This window comes from Mixophyes fleayi, chromosome 9, assembly GCF_038048845.1.
Source record: "Mixophyes fleayi isolate aMixFle1 chromosome 9, aMixFle1.hap1, whole genome shotgun sequence".
NCBI lineage: Eukaryota > Metazoa > Chordata > Amphibia > Anura > Limnodynastidae > Mixophyes > Mixophyes fleayi.
Window position 1 is genome coordinate 60,944,620 of NC_134410.1, and position 16,653 is coordinate 60,961,272.

A 16,653-nucleotide genomic window follows, 5' to 3' on the forward strand; every position below is an offset into this window, starting at 1 on the left:
AAAAACCTAACTAACATAGCTGGCACAATGTTATGTAGCATTTAATATTACTTTTTTTGTTGTTTATTCCACTGTTCCTCCCCTCCACCTATTCATTTCCACTGTGGGAGAGTCACATAAATGATTCTTCTTTGATTAAAGACAGCCTTTCTAAATTCTAAAACCTTTTGTTTGGTGCACTCCTTTACTGCTGCCTGTGTATAAAACTACACTGACCAATGAACAGTGAAGTCCAAGTTCTTCCCTACAGACACATATTTATACTACAAGTTAACCCGTGCATGATACTCATACATTCTAGTGAAATCAAGCTACTTAAGGTGTTAAAAAGGTTCTTGTCATGCATTTGGGCCTAGCCCAGGCCTCCTCAGGGGAAGAGCGTTACTTCCCGACGCAAGCGCCCTTTTTTAACGTGGTTTTGTCCACATGTCACCACCTCATCATTTTTCTCCATCACCTCATCCTTCATCTTTATCCCCACATCCTTCATCAAGCTACTTAAGGTGTTAAAAACTCCCCACTGTCACCCCCGGCAACCACCAACCACTCCCAACTGTCACTTCTCCTTCAAGCAATATATAGGTCAGTGTATAACTCTGCCCAGCAGGTGGCGCTGCAGCTTGGTTGTTTTTTTTTCACACACGCCACTAGGCATTTATATAGTAGATGTTTCCAATTGGGAGAACTGAAGCCAGGATTGCTACCTTGTGTGTTGGTTCCTTAACGAACGGATTGCGATATGCCCTATGCATGCAAGCAATCTAAAATGTAATTTATCCAGGCTAACAATTGGCAGACTCCAATTCATAGCAGGCATTTTAAAATCTTATAATTACCCCTTCATCTTTTGTTAAGAGTCGTCTTAGAATACCTTTTTACCATTTTGAAAATAAATGCTGCACAAATGATCCCTTTTGATAGCAATCACCCCAAGATCGTAAAAGTGGTTGTTCACCCTAATCAAGTGTTGGTATACAGTACACTCTTTGCCTTTACTTACTAACAGAACACTATGGAAAACCTGCCCACATTGTTCAAGAGATGCAAAATATTACATTCTCCAAGCAATGATGCCTGGAGAAAACGAACAATATATAAGGTTAGGGACTCCAATAGCAAGGGTGTTATGGCAAGGGGCACAATCGCTATTTTTCTGCATGAAGGGGGAAATTGTTTTTTTAGCCATATTTGTTGAAATGTAGACAACCCCTTTAAAATAAAAAGGCCATGAGCAGTTTCAGGTTCAGCAATAGATGCTGTTGACCAATCCTACTCACTAGACAATTTTCCAGGCTAAGGAGGAAGGAAGGAAAGATGTTAAAGTAAATAAAGATGGACATGCCCTTTAATGTAATTACCGAATTTGAAAGGAATGACCATAGTTATATGATTTTAACATTCCATGTAACACTTTTGGATTTATATGTTCACAAATATAAACTCTAAAATGATTATTGGGAAAAAAAACCTACATTTTCAAAATTGTACCAAATAGTTTTGTGTTTCATGGTTAATAAGACTGTGTGAGTTTACCATTTTTTTGTGGCAGAACGTACCTCCAGAATGTGATCTCCTGGCATAAGTTTGCCATCTATGGCAATCAAAGACTCTTTGAGTATATCCTGCACCACAATATTCCCAAGGGGAGTATCTCGGCCCCCCACAATGCGCATGCCAAGCTCCTCCTCAGGGTCATCACGATGTAGCTCTACTGTACTGGTCTCTGCTACTAGACTTGTCCTGTGGGGATGATCTGGTGATGATTAGAAACAAAGCGGAGCTCCAGGTTAGAAAGAATGGTCATTTTCATAGTACTGTTGCACCAATTACTAATATTACTTTGAACTCACCATCATCATTTTCATCAAATGCCGGATTAACCAAACCTGGCTCAGATGTACCGAGAGCTACAACAGCAGCCAGGGAAGATTCTGCCAGGACCTCAGCGATGTCACTTGTTTTGGAGACCTCAGTCTCACGTGAGTCCTTTCCTGAAGAAGCTGGGGTACTCTTCTCTCTTGCTGCTCTGTACTTCCTGAAGCCGGTGCATCTGAGAAAAAATAAACATATTTATTAATCTATAGTCAGAGTTTCATTAGTCAACACAGTCTTCTTGAAAGAACATGACTAGAGGCAACATAAACCTATATCTGAATTTGTAAACTCCAAAGACAGATCATAAAACACAAGCCGTAGTACAAAACAGTATCTGACACTGGCTTTGTGCAGCTTTCTACCTTACTGTAAATAACCAAAGCCTCAACTGTAGATCTTGTTTTATTCTATTTCAATTTAACACAAGCAATGACAATACTTAATACATCTGCGGGAACAATATACTTTATACTTAGGAAAAGGGTCTAATATAGGTGAACTTGGTCTTTTCCGTGTTTCACATATATATGAAATTAAGAGGTTCATATCTGAGAAACATTTTTAAGGAGGGCTAACCCAGTAAGGCCAACCAAAGAAAATGTAATCAAACAACCTATACCAGAATGAAATCCATTTCTCCACACTCTCCTATCAGGATTATTGCCAGTCATTCTGTTTCTACTAGTGTACAATGACTCATGTGCAGCATTGTATATCATTACCCAATGATTCATGACATGTTACCACATTCTTAGTACAATCATCCAACCCTCTTCAAGTATAATGTCCCCCATCGTGGTTTCCTTTACAGATTGCCAATCAGAGGATTGATATAGAATGGTACAAATACATATCAGATATTAGCCCTTATGCACCTGTGACTTTTTTTTTTACATGTGATTGCGGCATATTATAGTACCTGTTACTCATCCCATGCTAAAATTGCATAACCGAGTTTAATTTTACATTATGGACACCAAGCAGGGCCAGCGGAACATGGCAAGCACAGCAAGTGGGCATTTAAAACTTCTTGCCACACTTGGTTGCACTGTAGTTAGTTAAATGCGCACTTCAAAAATAGGAAAAGAATAAGCCTGTGCTCGGTATATCCCATATTATATATGGTATTAGTTCATATTTTGATCAAAACATTTAAGCCTGCATCCCAGCGTCAAGTTTACCTCACTATATGCAGGTCCTACACTGACCTATATGCTTTAAACACCATTAAAAATATGAACCAACACCTCATGTTTTTATTTTTGCTAGATACACACAGATATGCAGTGTTAAAGATAAGCGCTGACAACAACTGCCTTTGTTTTGTATACATATATGGGCATTTATATTGCCATGCAGCTGGTACTATATACAATATGGGATACACCGAGCGCAGGCTTATTGCCATGCAGCTGGTACCATACACAATATAGGATATACCGAGCATGGGCTTATTCTCGCTCTGTTTTGTCTCAAAATATTGCCTTATGTTGTCATAGCAGCTGTCCATCAAGCCTATTTAATGCACATTTGGGTGTGGCTCACAAGCCAGCCCTTGTTGGATGTAAATCCTGAGAGTGCATCTTATTTTAACTGCATTTTAATGGTGTTTGAAGCATATAGGTCAGTGTAGGACGTGAATATAATGAGGTGCCCTTGATGCTGGGATGCAGGATTAAATGTTTTGATAAAAATATGAACTAATACCTCATGTTTTCATTTTGCTAGATACGCCACAGATATACAGTGTTAACGATAACCGCTGACAACAACTGTCTTTCTGTTTTAAATGCGCCCTTAAATCCTGTGTAGTATTCACTACAGGTATGCACAATGTGAATTTTATTTTTAATACAACCATACAACACTTTTACTTTGTGCAAGACTATTTTTAACAATAAAATTCACCATTGACATTATATTTCTCATGAAATGACATAATATGTATCTCCTGCAGCTCAATATGTATACATGTTTTATATAAGGCCAAACATTTTTGTTTATCTTTACATTGTGGTCTAAAAGAAATGATTTTGAGGGAAAATAGGTTTATAATTAAATATGTTGAGTTATTTTTTATTTATTTTTTATACAATTTGTCATTTAAATATATTTTAGAAAAAAAATACTGAATAATTAACCCATGAACAATTTGTTTTGAAAGATCAATTTGTAAGCTAAAATAAGTGAAGTGTATCCTACAGAGCACTGAACAATGTAGGTGCTGTACAGAAACACAGGATCACTGTCTATAAGGACTCATTAGACTCTTCATATGGACTCTGCTTTTTCAAAGCGAACAGATTTGAGTTCAACAACAAGCGTCATACTGAGCACAATGTGATCCTCTGAAACAGTGTAATATTTACAGAGCTGTCCGTAGTCTGGTCTGTGTAATCATTAAACAGGATTGTGGATTATACCAAACGCCCTTGATCTTTATGTTCCTATTCTAGCTGATGCTACATTACCAAAAGATTTTTAAACGATGAAGACGCTCGTGCAAAAAGTGACGTACCTTTAGCTTTAAAAAACAAACATTCACATTATTATAAAGCAAGTTTGCAGCTGATTGCTAGACTCACTGCCTATGTAGAATTTAATATCGGATCATGAATATCTTTAACTCAGGCTGGGTAAAACTTTTCTCCCAATGTGTTAGCTAGAACAATTTTACCAACTAATATATATATATATATATATATATATATATATATATATATATATATATATATATATATATAAAAAGTCCTGATCAGCATGCCGATTCATGTGTACACACTATACATGTTTTACCTTCCAATCTGTGCTCTTCATATGTCATAACCGTTGGCTGAAAAGATTGTGACTCTGTAAGCTCTCTGGAGATCCTTATCATGAGTGCATACACACTGCAGAATTGGAACAACATTGTTCCATCGTTGAACCGGATTGTCAGGTCAGTTTTAAAACTCAAATGAAACGATATGCCTTCAAATGATAATAAATTAGATGTGTGCGACTCGGCATAGGGTTGACTGTGCGCTACTTTTGGGCCGTAAATTACACCCAAGTTGCTTCCAACTCTGCATCAGGCACTAAGTGTCTAAAAGTGGATTTTACTTTTCTGAGACATGATCTATAATGTGTCATACATATGGAAAGCTTTTTCACCTTTCCTGCTATAATTACTTGACAATGAATTATCCTGACACAGTGTGTGTGTACCTGTTGCGTAGGTGGGGCTCCAGCTCACAGCGCTGCATGACCTCTTTGCATTCTCCCAGGAAGGGACAGATGACGCTAAGCTTGTCCAGCAAGTTTCTCACCAGAAGACTAGACTTGTGACAGTCTTGAAAACATAACTTCTTGCGGTCCATAGGACAAAAGTCTTTCTCATGTAGAAAATTCTTTAGGCACCTATAGCAGTATGTGTGACCACAAGGGGTGTCCATTGGCTGCAGCAGTGGCTGCAGACATATGTGGCAGACCAGCTCATCGTCCACCTCATCCTGGAAGTTGTAAATGTGGTTTTCAATTGCCGGGTGAGACTGTCCGCAGTCACGACAGATCTCAGGAGCTGTGGAGATTCCATCTGCAGATACCGGGTCAGCCATTGCCAGCTTATATTTTCACAGATAATGAACTGCCAGAATTACAAACCAGGTGTCCACAGCATGACTTCCTAAGGATACAAACAGAAAATACTGATTCAGGCAAGAAGGTTATTGTGATTCAGGCAACTGTATTTCTTCCACTGTGCTTTTAGGATAGGTACATACATGCATTATTGCTAAACAACTACTAACTGAGTGAATAAAGCTAACTAGAGCTGTCACCAGGCCCAGATTTACATAATCATGGCTAGTGGGAATATGTAAATAGAACAATGTTTCTGCAATTGACAACCAACAAGGAGCAAGGTGTGGCATGTATACACTACTAAGCAATGTTCACATGGATATCTTAGTTTTTTTGTTTCAATTTCACTGGGCCCTATGTAAATATGATGTGCAGAGATATATAACGATGCAAACTGATAATACATTAAAGTCAAACTGGACACTGCCATAGAAAGAGAATTAAACTACACAAGAGACATTTGCAATGATAAAATATTACAATCTAATATAGTGCAGGTAATATCACTGAGAGAAACAATAAGGAAAAATAAACAGATTAACCTTGAATTCTACACACAACCTCAAGAGCTCACATCAATGCCAGATCCAGCCTGTCACTCTCACAGCTGACAGAAAGTCAAAACATTAGTCCAAGTACTGAAACCTAAACTATTGTGTTCAGTCCATACTGAAAGTAACCTGTTAATAAAACACTTGATTTCTACCTCACTGCTCTTCTGTGTCTCTTGCTGCATTGCTATGATCATGTATGAGGCAGCAGACTATTGGTCTGAACATTCTGCAACAACACAATGAGGGAGGTTACAGATAATAAATCACACATAACTCTACAATATGCTAAATACCTGCATGCCCCAGTGTTCTCCGTCCATGCTTAGCAGAAGGCTGCGCCTCTCCTCTAACATGCCCAGGTCATGTTGTGACACACACACACATACACCTCACAGGCCAGATTTTCAAAGCAGACAGTGTCCATAGGATGATCTGACAGGTCAGCAATACAGTATATTCATTTGCCTCCAGCCAAGCATTTCATTGTGTTAGAAATTATCATAGCACAAGAACAAACAGGAAAACACAGCAGTAGGTGTGTCACAAGCCACAACCCTTTCACGTGCAGCTAACTTGAATTACATATGCAACAGATACTCTGAGTTTGTGTATGTTAGGAAATTTAGACTGCAAGCTCCAATGGGGCAGGGACAGATCCGATCTAGTCCTCTGTACAGCGCTGCGCAATTAGTGGCGCTATATAAATAGCCGATGATGATCCGCGATGCAGGGCAATATGTCACAGACAGAGCAGATAGGTGGTTAAACACTGTTGTAGAATAATTACACGGGGAAAAAAAATATTGCAATTTTATTACTAAATTCTACTCATCGGTAAAATATATAATCCTCTTATTTTATATATAAGCATAGTGACAAGCGCTACAGGACTAACATTTCAAAAGAACATTTCTCTGTTTTATCCATTGAAAATTTGTGTGCCCCCTCTCAGTTTCTACAGGGACCTTGCACAGCAGCCAGTTCTGCTCAAAACCAGGAAAATAGTCTCAGCTAATAACAACCTTGCAATTTGCAGCACAGTAAAACATGACAAGAGACTGAGGATGAAAAACCACAGTCACAGTTCTACCATGTAGGAGTATGTATCCCGTTAATAATGTTGATAACTATGTATAATTTTATTCCCACATACAAAGATAATCATTAAATCTATGTTTAAATATACATGTAAATATCCAATTCTGATAAGAATTAATTTAACAAGACTCACATTAAACATATACAGATTTTTACACATATTGTATATAGCTACAACAGTAAATTGGGATATTATGCAAAGCTTTCATATACTGAACAATGTTATGGCTATGCTCTGGTGCCTCTAAATAGACTATTATGAAAGAAAACGTTGTATAAACATGACCTTTCGAGAAGTATACACATTACATAATACATGAAAAACAAAATCTGATCTAAATCTACTGATTAAACAAATAATATACAGATAATTTGGTAATACAGATCAAGTTATTTATGGGACAGTGAGTGACTGTAAAGTCCAACATGAAGTAGGCCCGGGCTCAAGAAAACAGGACCAGGGAAAAAGGCCTAGAGGTGCAGAGGGTGATGGAATACTAAATGGAGAACATGTGTAAAGACTGTCCTGCTAGTCAGGGCTTATATCCTAATGCTACCACGCAATCCTGATCCACAGGAAGCACGTTCAAAGGATAAAGCTAGAGCAAAGATCAAAAAGGGTCTGCAACAGATATTCATGGCTCAAGAAGCCCGATTTGTTCTTACTATAACTGGGAACATCACATTGGTGAGCACTTGACAGAGAGTTGCTAGTTTGGCCAAGTGGTGCCAGCAGTGACAGGAGATCACTATGTGCAGTCCTATTGTTATTCATTTGACCCCACAAATGAAGAGGAAATTTCTACGCTCTTCTTATCTTCCTACTCTACCTCCTGTCCTCTTGATCCTATTCCCTCGCAAATTGGTAGATCCCTGTCTTCTGTGCTCATTTCACCTCTAACTCAAATCTGTAATCTCTCACTCTCTACTGGCATCTTTCCATCACTATACAAGCATGCAGTGATTACTCCTATTCTAAAAAAACAAAACTCCGACCCAAACTCTCTCTCAAATTACCGTCCCATCTCTCAGCTCCCTTGCCCCTCCAAGCTTCTAGAGAGACTTGCCTACACTCGCCTCACACGCTTTCTTTCCGCAAACAACCTGTTGGATCCTCTTCAGTCTGGCTTTCGTTCTCAACACTCCACAGAGACTGCGCTGACCAAGGTTGTTAATGATCTGATCACTGCTAAGACTGAACGCCATTACTTTCTCCTAATTCTCCTTGATCTCTCGGCTGCATTTGACACCGTTGACCACTCTCTTCTCATACAAATGCTGCAATCCCTAGGTCTTCAAGACACAGTTCTATCCTGGTTCTCATCTTACCTCTCTAATCGCTCTTTCACTGTTAATTTCTCTGGAGCCACCTCTGCTCCGCTTCCCCTATCAGTTGGAGTACCACAAGGCTCGGTGCTAGGTCCTCTGCTGTTCTCTATCTATACCGCTTCTCTTGGAAATCTAATAAGTTCCTTTGGCTTTCAGTATCATCTCTATGCGGATGATACCCAAATCTATCTATCCTCTCCTGATATCTCGACATCTGTGTTGTCCCGTGTAACTGACTGTCTTTCTGCCATTTCATCTTGGATGTCCTCTCGTCAACTCAAACTTCATCTTTCTAAAACAGAGTTAATAATATTCCCACCCGCCAACAAGAGCATACCTGACATTTCTATCTCTGTTGATAACATGACCATAAATCCCACCCCACAAGCTCGCTGCCTAGGTGTAATCCTTGATTCACACCTATCCTTTGTTCCCCACATTGACTCTATATCTAAATCATGTTACATACATCTAAAGAACATTTCCAGAATCCGCACATATCTCACACAAGACACTGCTAAAACCTTAATTCATGCACTAATCATCTCCCGCATTGACTATTGCAATTCCCTCCTTACTGGTCTTCCCAAAAACAGACTCAAACCCCTAAAATCTATTTTGCATGCTTCGGCAAGACTGATTTTCCTTGCAAATAGCTATTCCTCTGTTGAATCACTCTGTATGTCTCTACACTGGCTGCCTGTCTTCTACCGAATCAAATATAAAATACTTTTACTAACCTACAAGGCCATCAACAAAGCTGCACCAACATACATCTCCTCTCTTGTCTCAAAATATCTCCCAACTCGGCAACTCCGTTCTGCAAAAGATCTGCGTCTCTCATCCACGCTCATTACATCCTCCCATTCCCGGTTACAGGACTTTTTTCGTGCTGCACCCACTCTATGGAACTCTCTCCCTCGCACAATAAGACTCTCCTCTGTTCTACAAACTTTCAAGCGTTCTCTGAAAACCTACCTATTCAGACAAGCTTATAATATTCCTCAACCACCATCTTAACCTCACTACCTTTAGCCTGTTACACAATTTCACAGAAGACAACTACCCCCGGACCAACATTGTTGTGTGACAGGATCATTTAGCTTATAAGTCACCTTACCTTTGCAGTCTGGCTGGGCCAAGATGCAAAATGTATACTTAACCTCATGTGTCAATCTCCCATTGTCCCATAGATTGTAAGCTTGCGAGCAGGGCCTTCTCACCTCTTTGTCTGTTTTACCCAGTTTGTTTATTAGTTTACTATGTTTGTCCCCAATTGTAAAGCGCTACGGAATATGTTGGCGCTATATAAATAAATGATGATGCTGATGATGATGATGATTGTGCACAAATAAGTACCTTGCAAAGCAGCAAGGCTGCACCAAGAGATACATAAACCTCGTCAGCTTAAGCAGGCTGCAGGCCAGTAAATGAATCAAATGGTCACACTTCTCATTGCACTTAAACCAAATGGCTGACAAAACTCTGACTACAAACTTTTTTGGGGGGGTTGGGGGGGCAGCGGTTCCCCTAGCATTTGGATAAAGTCCAATGAGTATAGAAACCATGTTCCCCACTTAAGTTGAAATGTCATCCATTAAAGAGAGTACAACCCGCCACCTACTCAGCATAATGAAAGTTTTATTAATTGCCAGATGAACCATGATTGCAACAAGCTGTTCCATAGATTGTAAGCTTGCAAGCAGGGCCTTCTCACCTCTTTGTCTGTTTTACCCAGTTTGTTTATTAGTTTACTATGTTTGTCCCCAATTGTAAAGCGCTACGGAATATGTTGGCGCTATATAAATGATGATGATGATGATGATGTATACAATGTTTATTAAACCTACTGGAACTATAGTTCCAGTAGTAGTGATCTGACCAGTCTCTCGTTTGAAAAGTGATGACACTGAAATTTGCCCCTTCACACCAGTACTTGAAAATACATATAAATGTAATATAATGTCACTTTACATCTTTACTTATAAATACTGGATGGCAGGAGGAGCACTGAAAGTCTGTGGGTGTGCAGAACTCCAAGCTGGTCTGAGTTTATCAGCTGATGAAATACATTGCCATTTCAGAGATTCACACTTTTTAATCCACTACTATAAACCTGTACTTGGCTGATTACTTTGCATGTCTCTTCACATTGGTCTGTAACCAGGTCCATATCTATTGTTCTGGGGAACAGATATACACTTTTGGGAGATGTCCTGGATTCCTGGGAATATAAGCCATGATCCAAAATGGCCACTCACAGCCTACAGTGGGAGGGGATTGTCTAATGATCAAATTGCTTTGAACACCATGCCCGATCCACTTGATGGTGTGATTGGTTTCATGAAGGGGCATGGTGACACCATGCACATCATCATACGCCTTGGCCCTCGCACCTGATGAAAAATGTCAAAGTCACGGCCACCTCTTATTTTTATAAGCACGCACGTTTGTTTGTGAGAAAGCAGCTCTGCATAATTCAGACTATTGTGGCATGGTAGTTAGCATTGCAGCATCAGGGAATGTGGGTCTAGGGTTTTCTACCACAGCCCATAAACATTTTGGGAACTTCTAACTAAATTAGCCTATATATATATATATATATATATATATATATATATATATATATATATATATATATATATATATATATATATATAGTGTGTACCTGTGCTAGACAATTTAGATTGTAAGCTCCACTGAGGTGGGAACGTAAATGAATGAATACACAAATAAATTGATGATGATTCTGTGATTGAACAGCATTGTATAATTGCCAATAAATAAATAAGAAATAGGCCCTTCAATTTCATGTCTGAACTTTCTCAAACCCCTCCCCATAGTTCTGAAAGCTGAAGACCAATCAGTGGCATTACTATAACAAAGGCTCTACAACAGGAGACAGCCGATTTATTTTACATGGGACCCCATAAATAAAGTAATTGTCCAATACTACTGACTGTACTCTTTACATTGTTTCAGTCACATCACCTGACTACAGGGCTGGAGCCTAAGGTCATTCCGTCACATTCGGAGTAAACAAATTACTTTTATTATCATCAACATTTATTTATATACCCCCGACATATTCGTCAGCGCAAGCTTACAATCAGAAACTGATCCTTCAAAATGTTGTATTACATGGTCATCCACATTTGATCCTACCCACAGATTATTAATAATTTGATAATTAGGTAACCAAATAGTTGTCAGTTTGTTAAAATGTAGTAAATCAAAATATATGCACACAAGATCACAGTCAATGATACTCCTAAAAATGCAGCAATCTGTTTTTATAACCTTGTAGAAGAATAACAAGCTCCCGAGATTCAATCAATGAGAAGTTTGAGTTTCCCAAAACAGCCATCAATGGCACAGCCAGGAGCCAGACTCACCCACTATGTAGTTCTCAAAACACTGTGGGAATTATCTCTATATTGAATTAAAATCATCTTTTAAGCACATTTGCTTAGCTTTTCAATATATAAAATCCTATTTTATTGAAACTGGTTTTAAAAACAGTGTGAACTTAAAGTGAGGTTTAAAGTAACACTGAAATTGCATTACAAATGGAAACTGCAGCTGAACCTAACAAAGGCAGCTTCATATAATTTTATATTAGGCTTTTATTTTTCACAGGTTTCCACATCCCAACCCACATTATGCCAAGAGGCTGGAGAAAGATTTTGGCAGCTTAGTTACTATAAGACAGCTGTGGCTTGATCATACTCTATTCACACTCAGCCAATGAGTGAGGGACACTACAGTGGGAATAATGTCCCTCAGTGTTTATTTTACTGACCTCATGTTTCAGAAAAACATAAAATCTAAAATTGTTGGCGATTGCTTTATAGAGTTTAATGACTACTCCTCACCGGATTTCTAGTGTCAATATACTTCCCCAATCATGCTCTCTGACCTATACCTATCATTATTATTAGCTATGATTATTTGTAAGGCACCACAAAATTCTGCAGCCCTATATAGTGGGGAAATGGGGCATAGTAACTGGTAAAGCACAGAACAAACAAAGCATAGTACAGAACATACAAGAAGCATGATACAGGTGGACAAGATGGGAGTAGAGATCATAGGAGACGTGAGAGCTTATAATCTACTGTGCAGGGCATAACCTTGGACTCCAGTCTCTAATAATTTTCCAGTGCTGCAATTATATTTTTGAATGTTCTACTTTAATTAATAGGACTGTACCCCAGCCTTCAAAATGTAAGTTTTCCTCTAGAATACTACTGTATGAAAAGTCTCCCATATAACTTCATTTTAGTAGACAAATGCATCAACTATTACCAACCCATTTCTTCCACCTTTACTGTACACATCTTCCATAATCATCTGCTCCTCAAAGCACTTTATGGACCAAGTTTTTGGATAAACACACAAAGTGCACACACAACAGCGGTGGTCACACACATAGTACTACTGAGCACTGGTCACACACAGTGCACACACATAGTACTACTGAGCACTTGTCACACACATAGTACTACTGAGCACTGGTCACACACATAGTACTACTGAGCACTGGTCACACACATAGTACTACTGAGCACTGGTCACACACATAGTACTACTGAGCACTGGTCACACACATAGTACTACTGAGCACTGGTCACACACATAGTACTACTGAGCACTGGTCACACACAGTGCACACACACACACAGTACTACTGAGCACTGGTCAGTCACACACATAGTACTACTGAGCACTGATCACACAAAGTGCACACACATAGTACTATTGTTCATTGAAGCACCTATTGCATAAAAAACAAGATCTTGTACCTTTTATATGAATCTCCCTCATTACCTGCAGATTACAAGTTTAAATGACAACTAAGGCCCTCTTACCTCTTGTGTCAAATGATGTATCTAATGTTGGCATATGTTTGTTACAGTGCTGTGAAAGAATTTTGAGAATGATCTGTTCATATTAATTCCCATCCTGTTCTGCAGTCTCCTCAAAATGCACCCGAGTGGACGAGACAATATGTCCATATCAATGAGCCGTGATGGTTTGGTTTCCCACTTAGATGTTGCCGGTATTTGTATGTGTGTAATCTGCACTGGGAACAAAGGTTGATCATACAAATTACTGATCCTTATAAAGGCTGCATTTAAAATGCATGGTACGTTCTCACTTGCCTACAGCGGAACAATCCAAAAACCATGCATACTAAACAATGGACTGTGTCTAGTCCCAGTCTTGTAAAATATAAGTGCAAGAAGAAACATTACATTAGAGGTAATGAAAATGAAAGACTGAAAAAGCAGACAATTTCCATTGCTATATATATATATATGGTGAATCACTTGGAGATGTTATCTACAATACAGCATTAAGCAGGAGATGATTTGTATGCAAAACAGTGTGATTACTATCACCACTAGACCTGCATAACTAATAATCCCATACTCCCACTTTCTTGGAAGTCATTGGTTGTTCATTCCATCATAAAATAGTTTAGTGACATGTTCAAATTATAAAAACAAGAAACTGTATATATTTAACATACTTTAAGACATACAAACATAACTACACAGGGAATGCAGTGGAGATATGTCAAGCATAAAAGGACAATATATAAATAGGTCCTATGGAAGCATTACTATGTTGCTCTATTGAGAATGCCTACAAATCGAACAGTCTAATTGAATGCAAATTATGTAGCCGCATTGAATTATATAAGATGAAGTTGGAATGATTTAAGTTGAGATGGAATTAAATAGAGAGTGCAATAATGATCAGATGATGGAAAGAGCAGGGAAGAGAGGTATCGAGCAGGTCAGAGTGTGTAGCAGGGAAAGGAATTATATGAGAGGAATTGGTGAGGCATAAGAGAATGAGGGTGAGCAAGTCCAGTGGTATCAGTTTGCTGAAAAATATCTTTTACATGCAGAACTAACAAGTCTATAAATTATATTTGCAAAGCAAGCAAATATATGTATATGGTTTCTGATTTCCCCTATTCATTTATTTATTTTGGGGGGGGGGTTCAGCTTATGATCCCTGGCTTATTCACAATGGAAAGGGAGTGAATATCTGTTTTTCTGCATAAAACTTGTGAAAGGTGCAGCTGAGTGGTACCTGTGCTGTCTGCACCATCCTCCTGAGAGCAGTGTGCGCCATGTGCCCCAATTGGAGGAGCTTAGCACACGTCCAGAGGTAACCACAGGATTTCTAGAGGGGGTTTCCATGCACCAAGCCAGAGGGGACATGACCATCATGCACAGGACTTGCCAATCATTTTAGAAAGTGCTATGCTGCTCTTCAACATCTTCTCATCCCCTTGAAATACACGGGCAATGCTGCATGCACTACTGTTATGTGCATGCAGCACCTCCTTCATGAGCAGAGAAGTGTGCAGCAGGACATATCCCACAGCTGTCCTGACTGAGCGGGACAGTCATCCAGAATCAGACTGTGTTGCTCTGTCCTACCTATTCTCGTAGCTTTCATTACCTGCTGCTTGTGCCTAAGCTCAGCTCCTGATTGTCTGGACCCTGGAAGGTAGTGGTACTGTTTAGGAAAAGGAATAGGTAGATGCAATATGGAAAACTGTATGAGCAGTGCAATATGCCATTTATCAAGCATATTAACAGCTAAAATACAGTACTACAAAATTATTAACCAAGACCCAGAGAAGCATGAGAATCACCTTTGTGACATCAGTCAATACGTACAGGCAATTTTTTAATAAATAATGCACTTTATTTTAAATTTATATACTAACTAAGCATATGTAGGTGAACAGCCATAGACCTTAACTTCTTATCCGCTCGGAGTGAACAGTCTACTTACCACTTCCGTGACCCTTTTCTCAGAGAGCAGGTATTATGCATGTCTTATAAAATAAAAAGCTAAACTACTGCATGCTCCCCTTTTGGAGGAGGTAGTTTGATCTGGCAATATAAGGACATCATGCACCTGAAGGCACTATTGTCTGGCCTAACATAAGTTCTGAGTGCTGTGAACTCTAAATATAACACAATAGTATGCAAATTGGTGCGCTTAGTTCTTATTCTGGCGCACACCAGCTATGATCGCTCAGAATGGATGAAACAAAGTATACTGCAATCCAGGATGGTGATCACGGTATACTAACTGTATAGTAACGACTTCTAGTTATCAGCCTTCAGCATACTGTTGATATGTAAAAAAGGAATATATTAATAACTCAGATCAGAAGTGAGCAAGAAATTAAAGCAACCATAAAAACCTGATGGCCATCAGGTAATAGCAAACAAATTAAATTGTGAAATCAGACACCAAATGTGTGATACAATGTGATACATAAGTCTTAGTATATTTAAAAACAGAATTACACATATATTTAACGATATTATAAGTGTCAGATCAGCGTCCATAGCCAAAAAACTACAGAGATGTGAGCAGGTGTCCAATCAGAGAGCATCAAAGAGTCCTATTGCTAGATTTACTAAGCTGCGTGTTTGAAAAAGTGGGGATGTTGCCTATAGCAACCAATTAGATTCTAGCTATCATTTTGTCGAAGGTACTAAATAAATGAAAGCTAGAATCTGATTGGTTGCTATAGGCAACATCCCCACTTTTTCAAACACGCAGCTTAGTAAATCTAGCCCCTAGTGTCGCCTAGTGGGCGTGAATTAGGATGAAGGCACACCCCCATCAAGTCTGTAGAATAGAGTAAATCGGAATGGTGTCAGCGCTGCAGCACTTGAACAGCCAATTGTCTGCACGTAGTTACTCAGTTTCGGTGCAGTGCATGCACCACCCCAGCTACACTCAAACAAGAGCTGGTGGAAGGGAATGGGGGTCTGGTGTGGTTGCCCAGGCCCCTGTTAGTAAGTTGCAGAGCACAAAGGTGTTGGGGGCTCATTACCCCGAAGGGTCAGTCCAACCCTGGGTCTACATACAATTCTATGACACTTCTAGAACAATGCTAATTATGGGAGTGCAGTGCCGCAGGGAAGCTTCTGAGCAGGTAGCATCCATGCTGAAGTGAGCTGGCGGCTGCTTTAAAGGCCTTTTAGTATCCTGGCGGAGCAGCACCAAACGTCTTCTAGCATGGCAGCGTCAGAAGCAGAAGGAGTACCATGCAATCTTGCATCACCTGGAGGACTCAGGTCAGGGGCATAACTAGAAATGACTGGCTCCATAGTAAAATTGCGATGGG

General features: G+C 39.3%; 1 protein-coding gene across 6 annotated transcripts in view; it reads right to left on the bottom strand.

The window, feature by feature from the left end:
* The window catches only part of LOC142100691 (ligand of Numb protein X 2-like), a 51,909-nt gene that overhangs the window by 18,068 nt on the left and 17,188 nt on the right, over nt 1-16,653 (bottom strand). For 3 of the 6 annotated variants that reach the window (XM_075184412.1, XM_075184414.1, XM_075184417.1), the window contains exons 2-4: nt 5,083-5,539; nt 1,851-2,050; nt 1,557-1,753 (exon numbers count right to left, since the gene is read on the bottom strand). In XM_075184412.1, coding sequence (XP_075040513.1) covers nt 1,557-1,753; nt 1,851-2,050; nt 5,083-5,471 — 786 coding nt within the window. In that variant the 5' untranslated portion in view covers nt 5,472-5,539. Of the gene's footprint in view, nt 1-1,556; nt 1,754-1,850; nt 2,051-5,082; nt 5,540-6,202; nt 6,258-6,343; nt 6,509-13,348; nt 13,559-16,653 lie in introns of those variants that run through there. The other 3 variants (XM_075184413.1, XM_075184415.1, XM_075184416.1) reach the window with 3 other exon arrangements.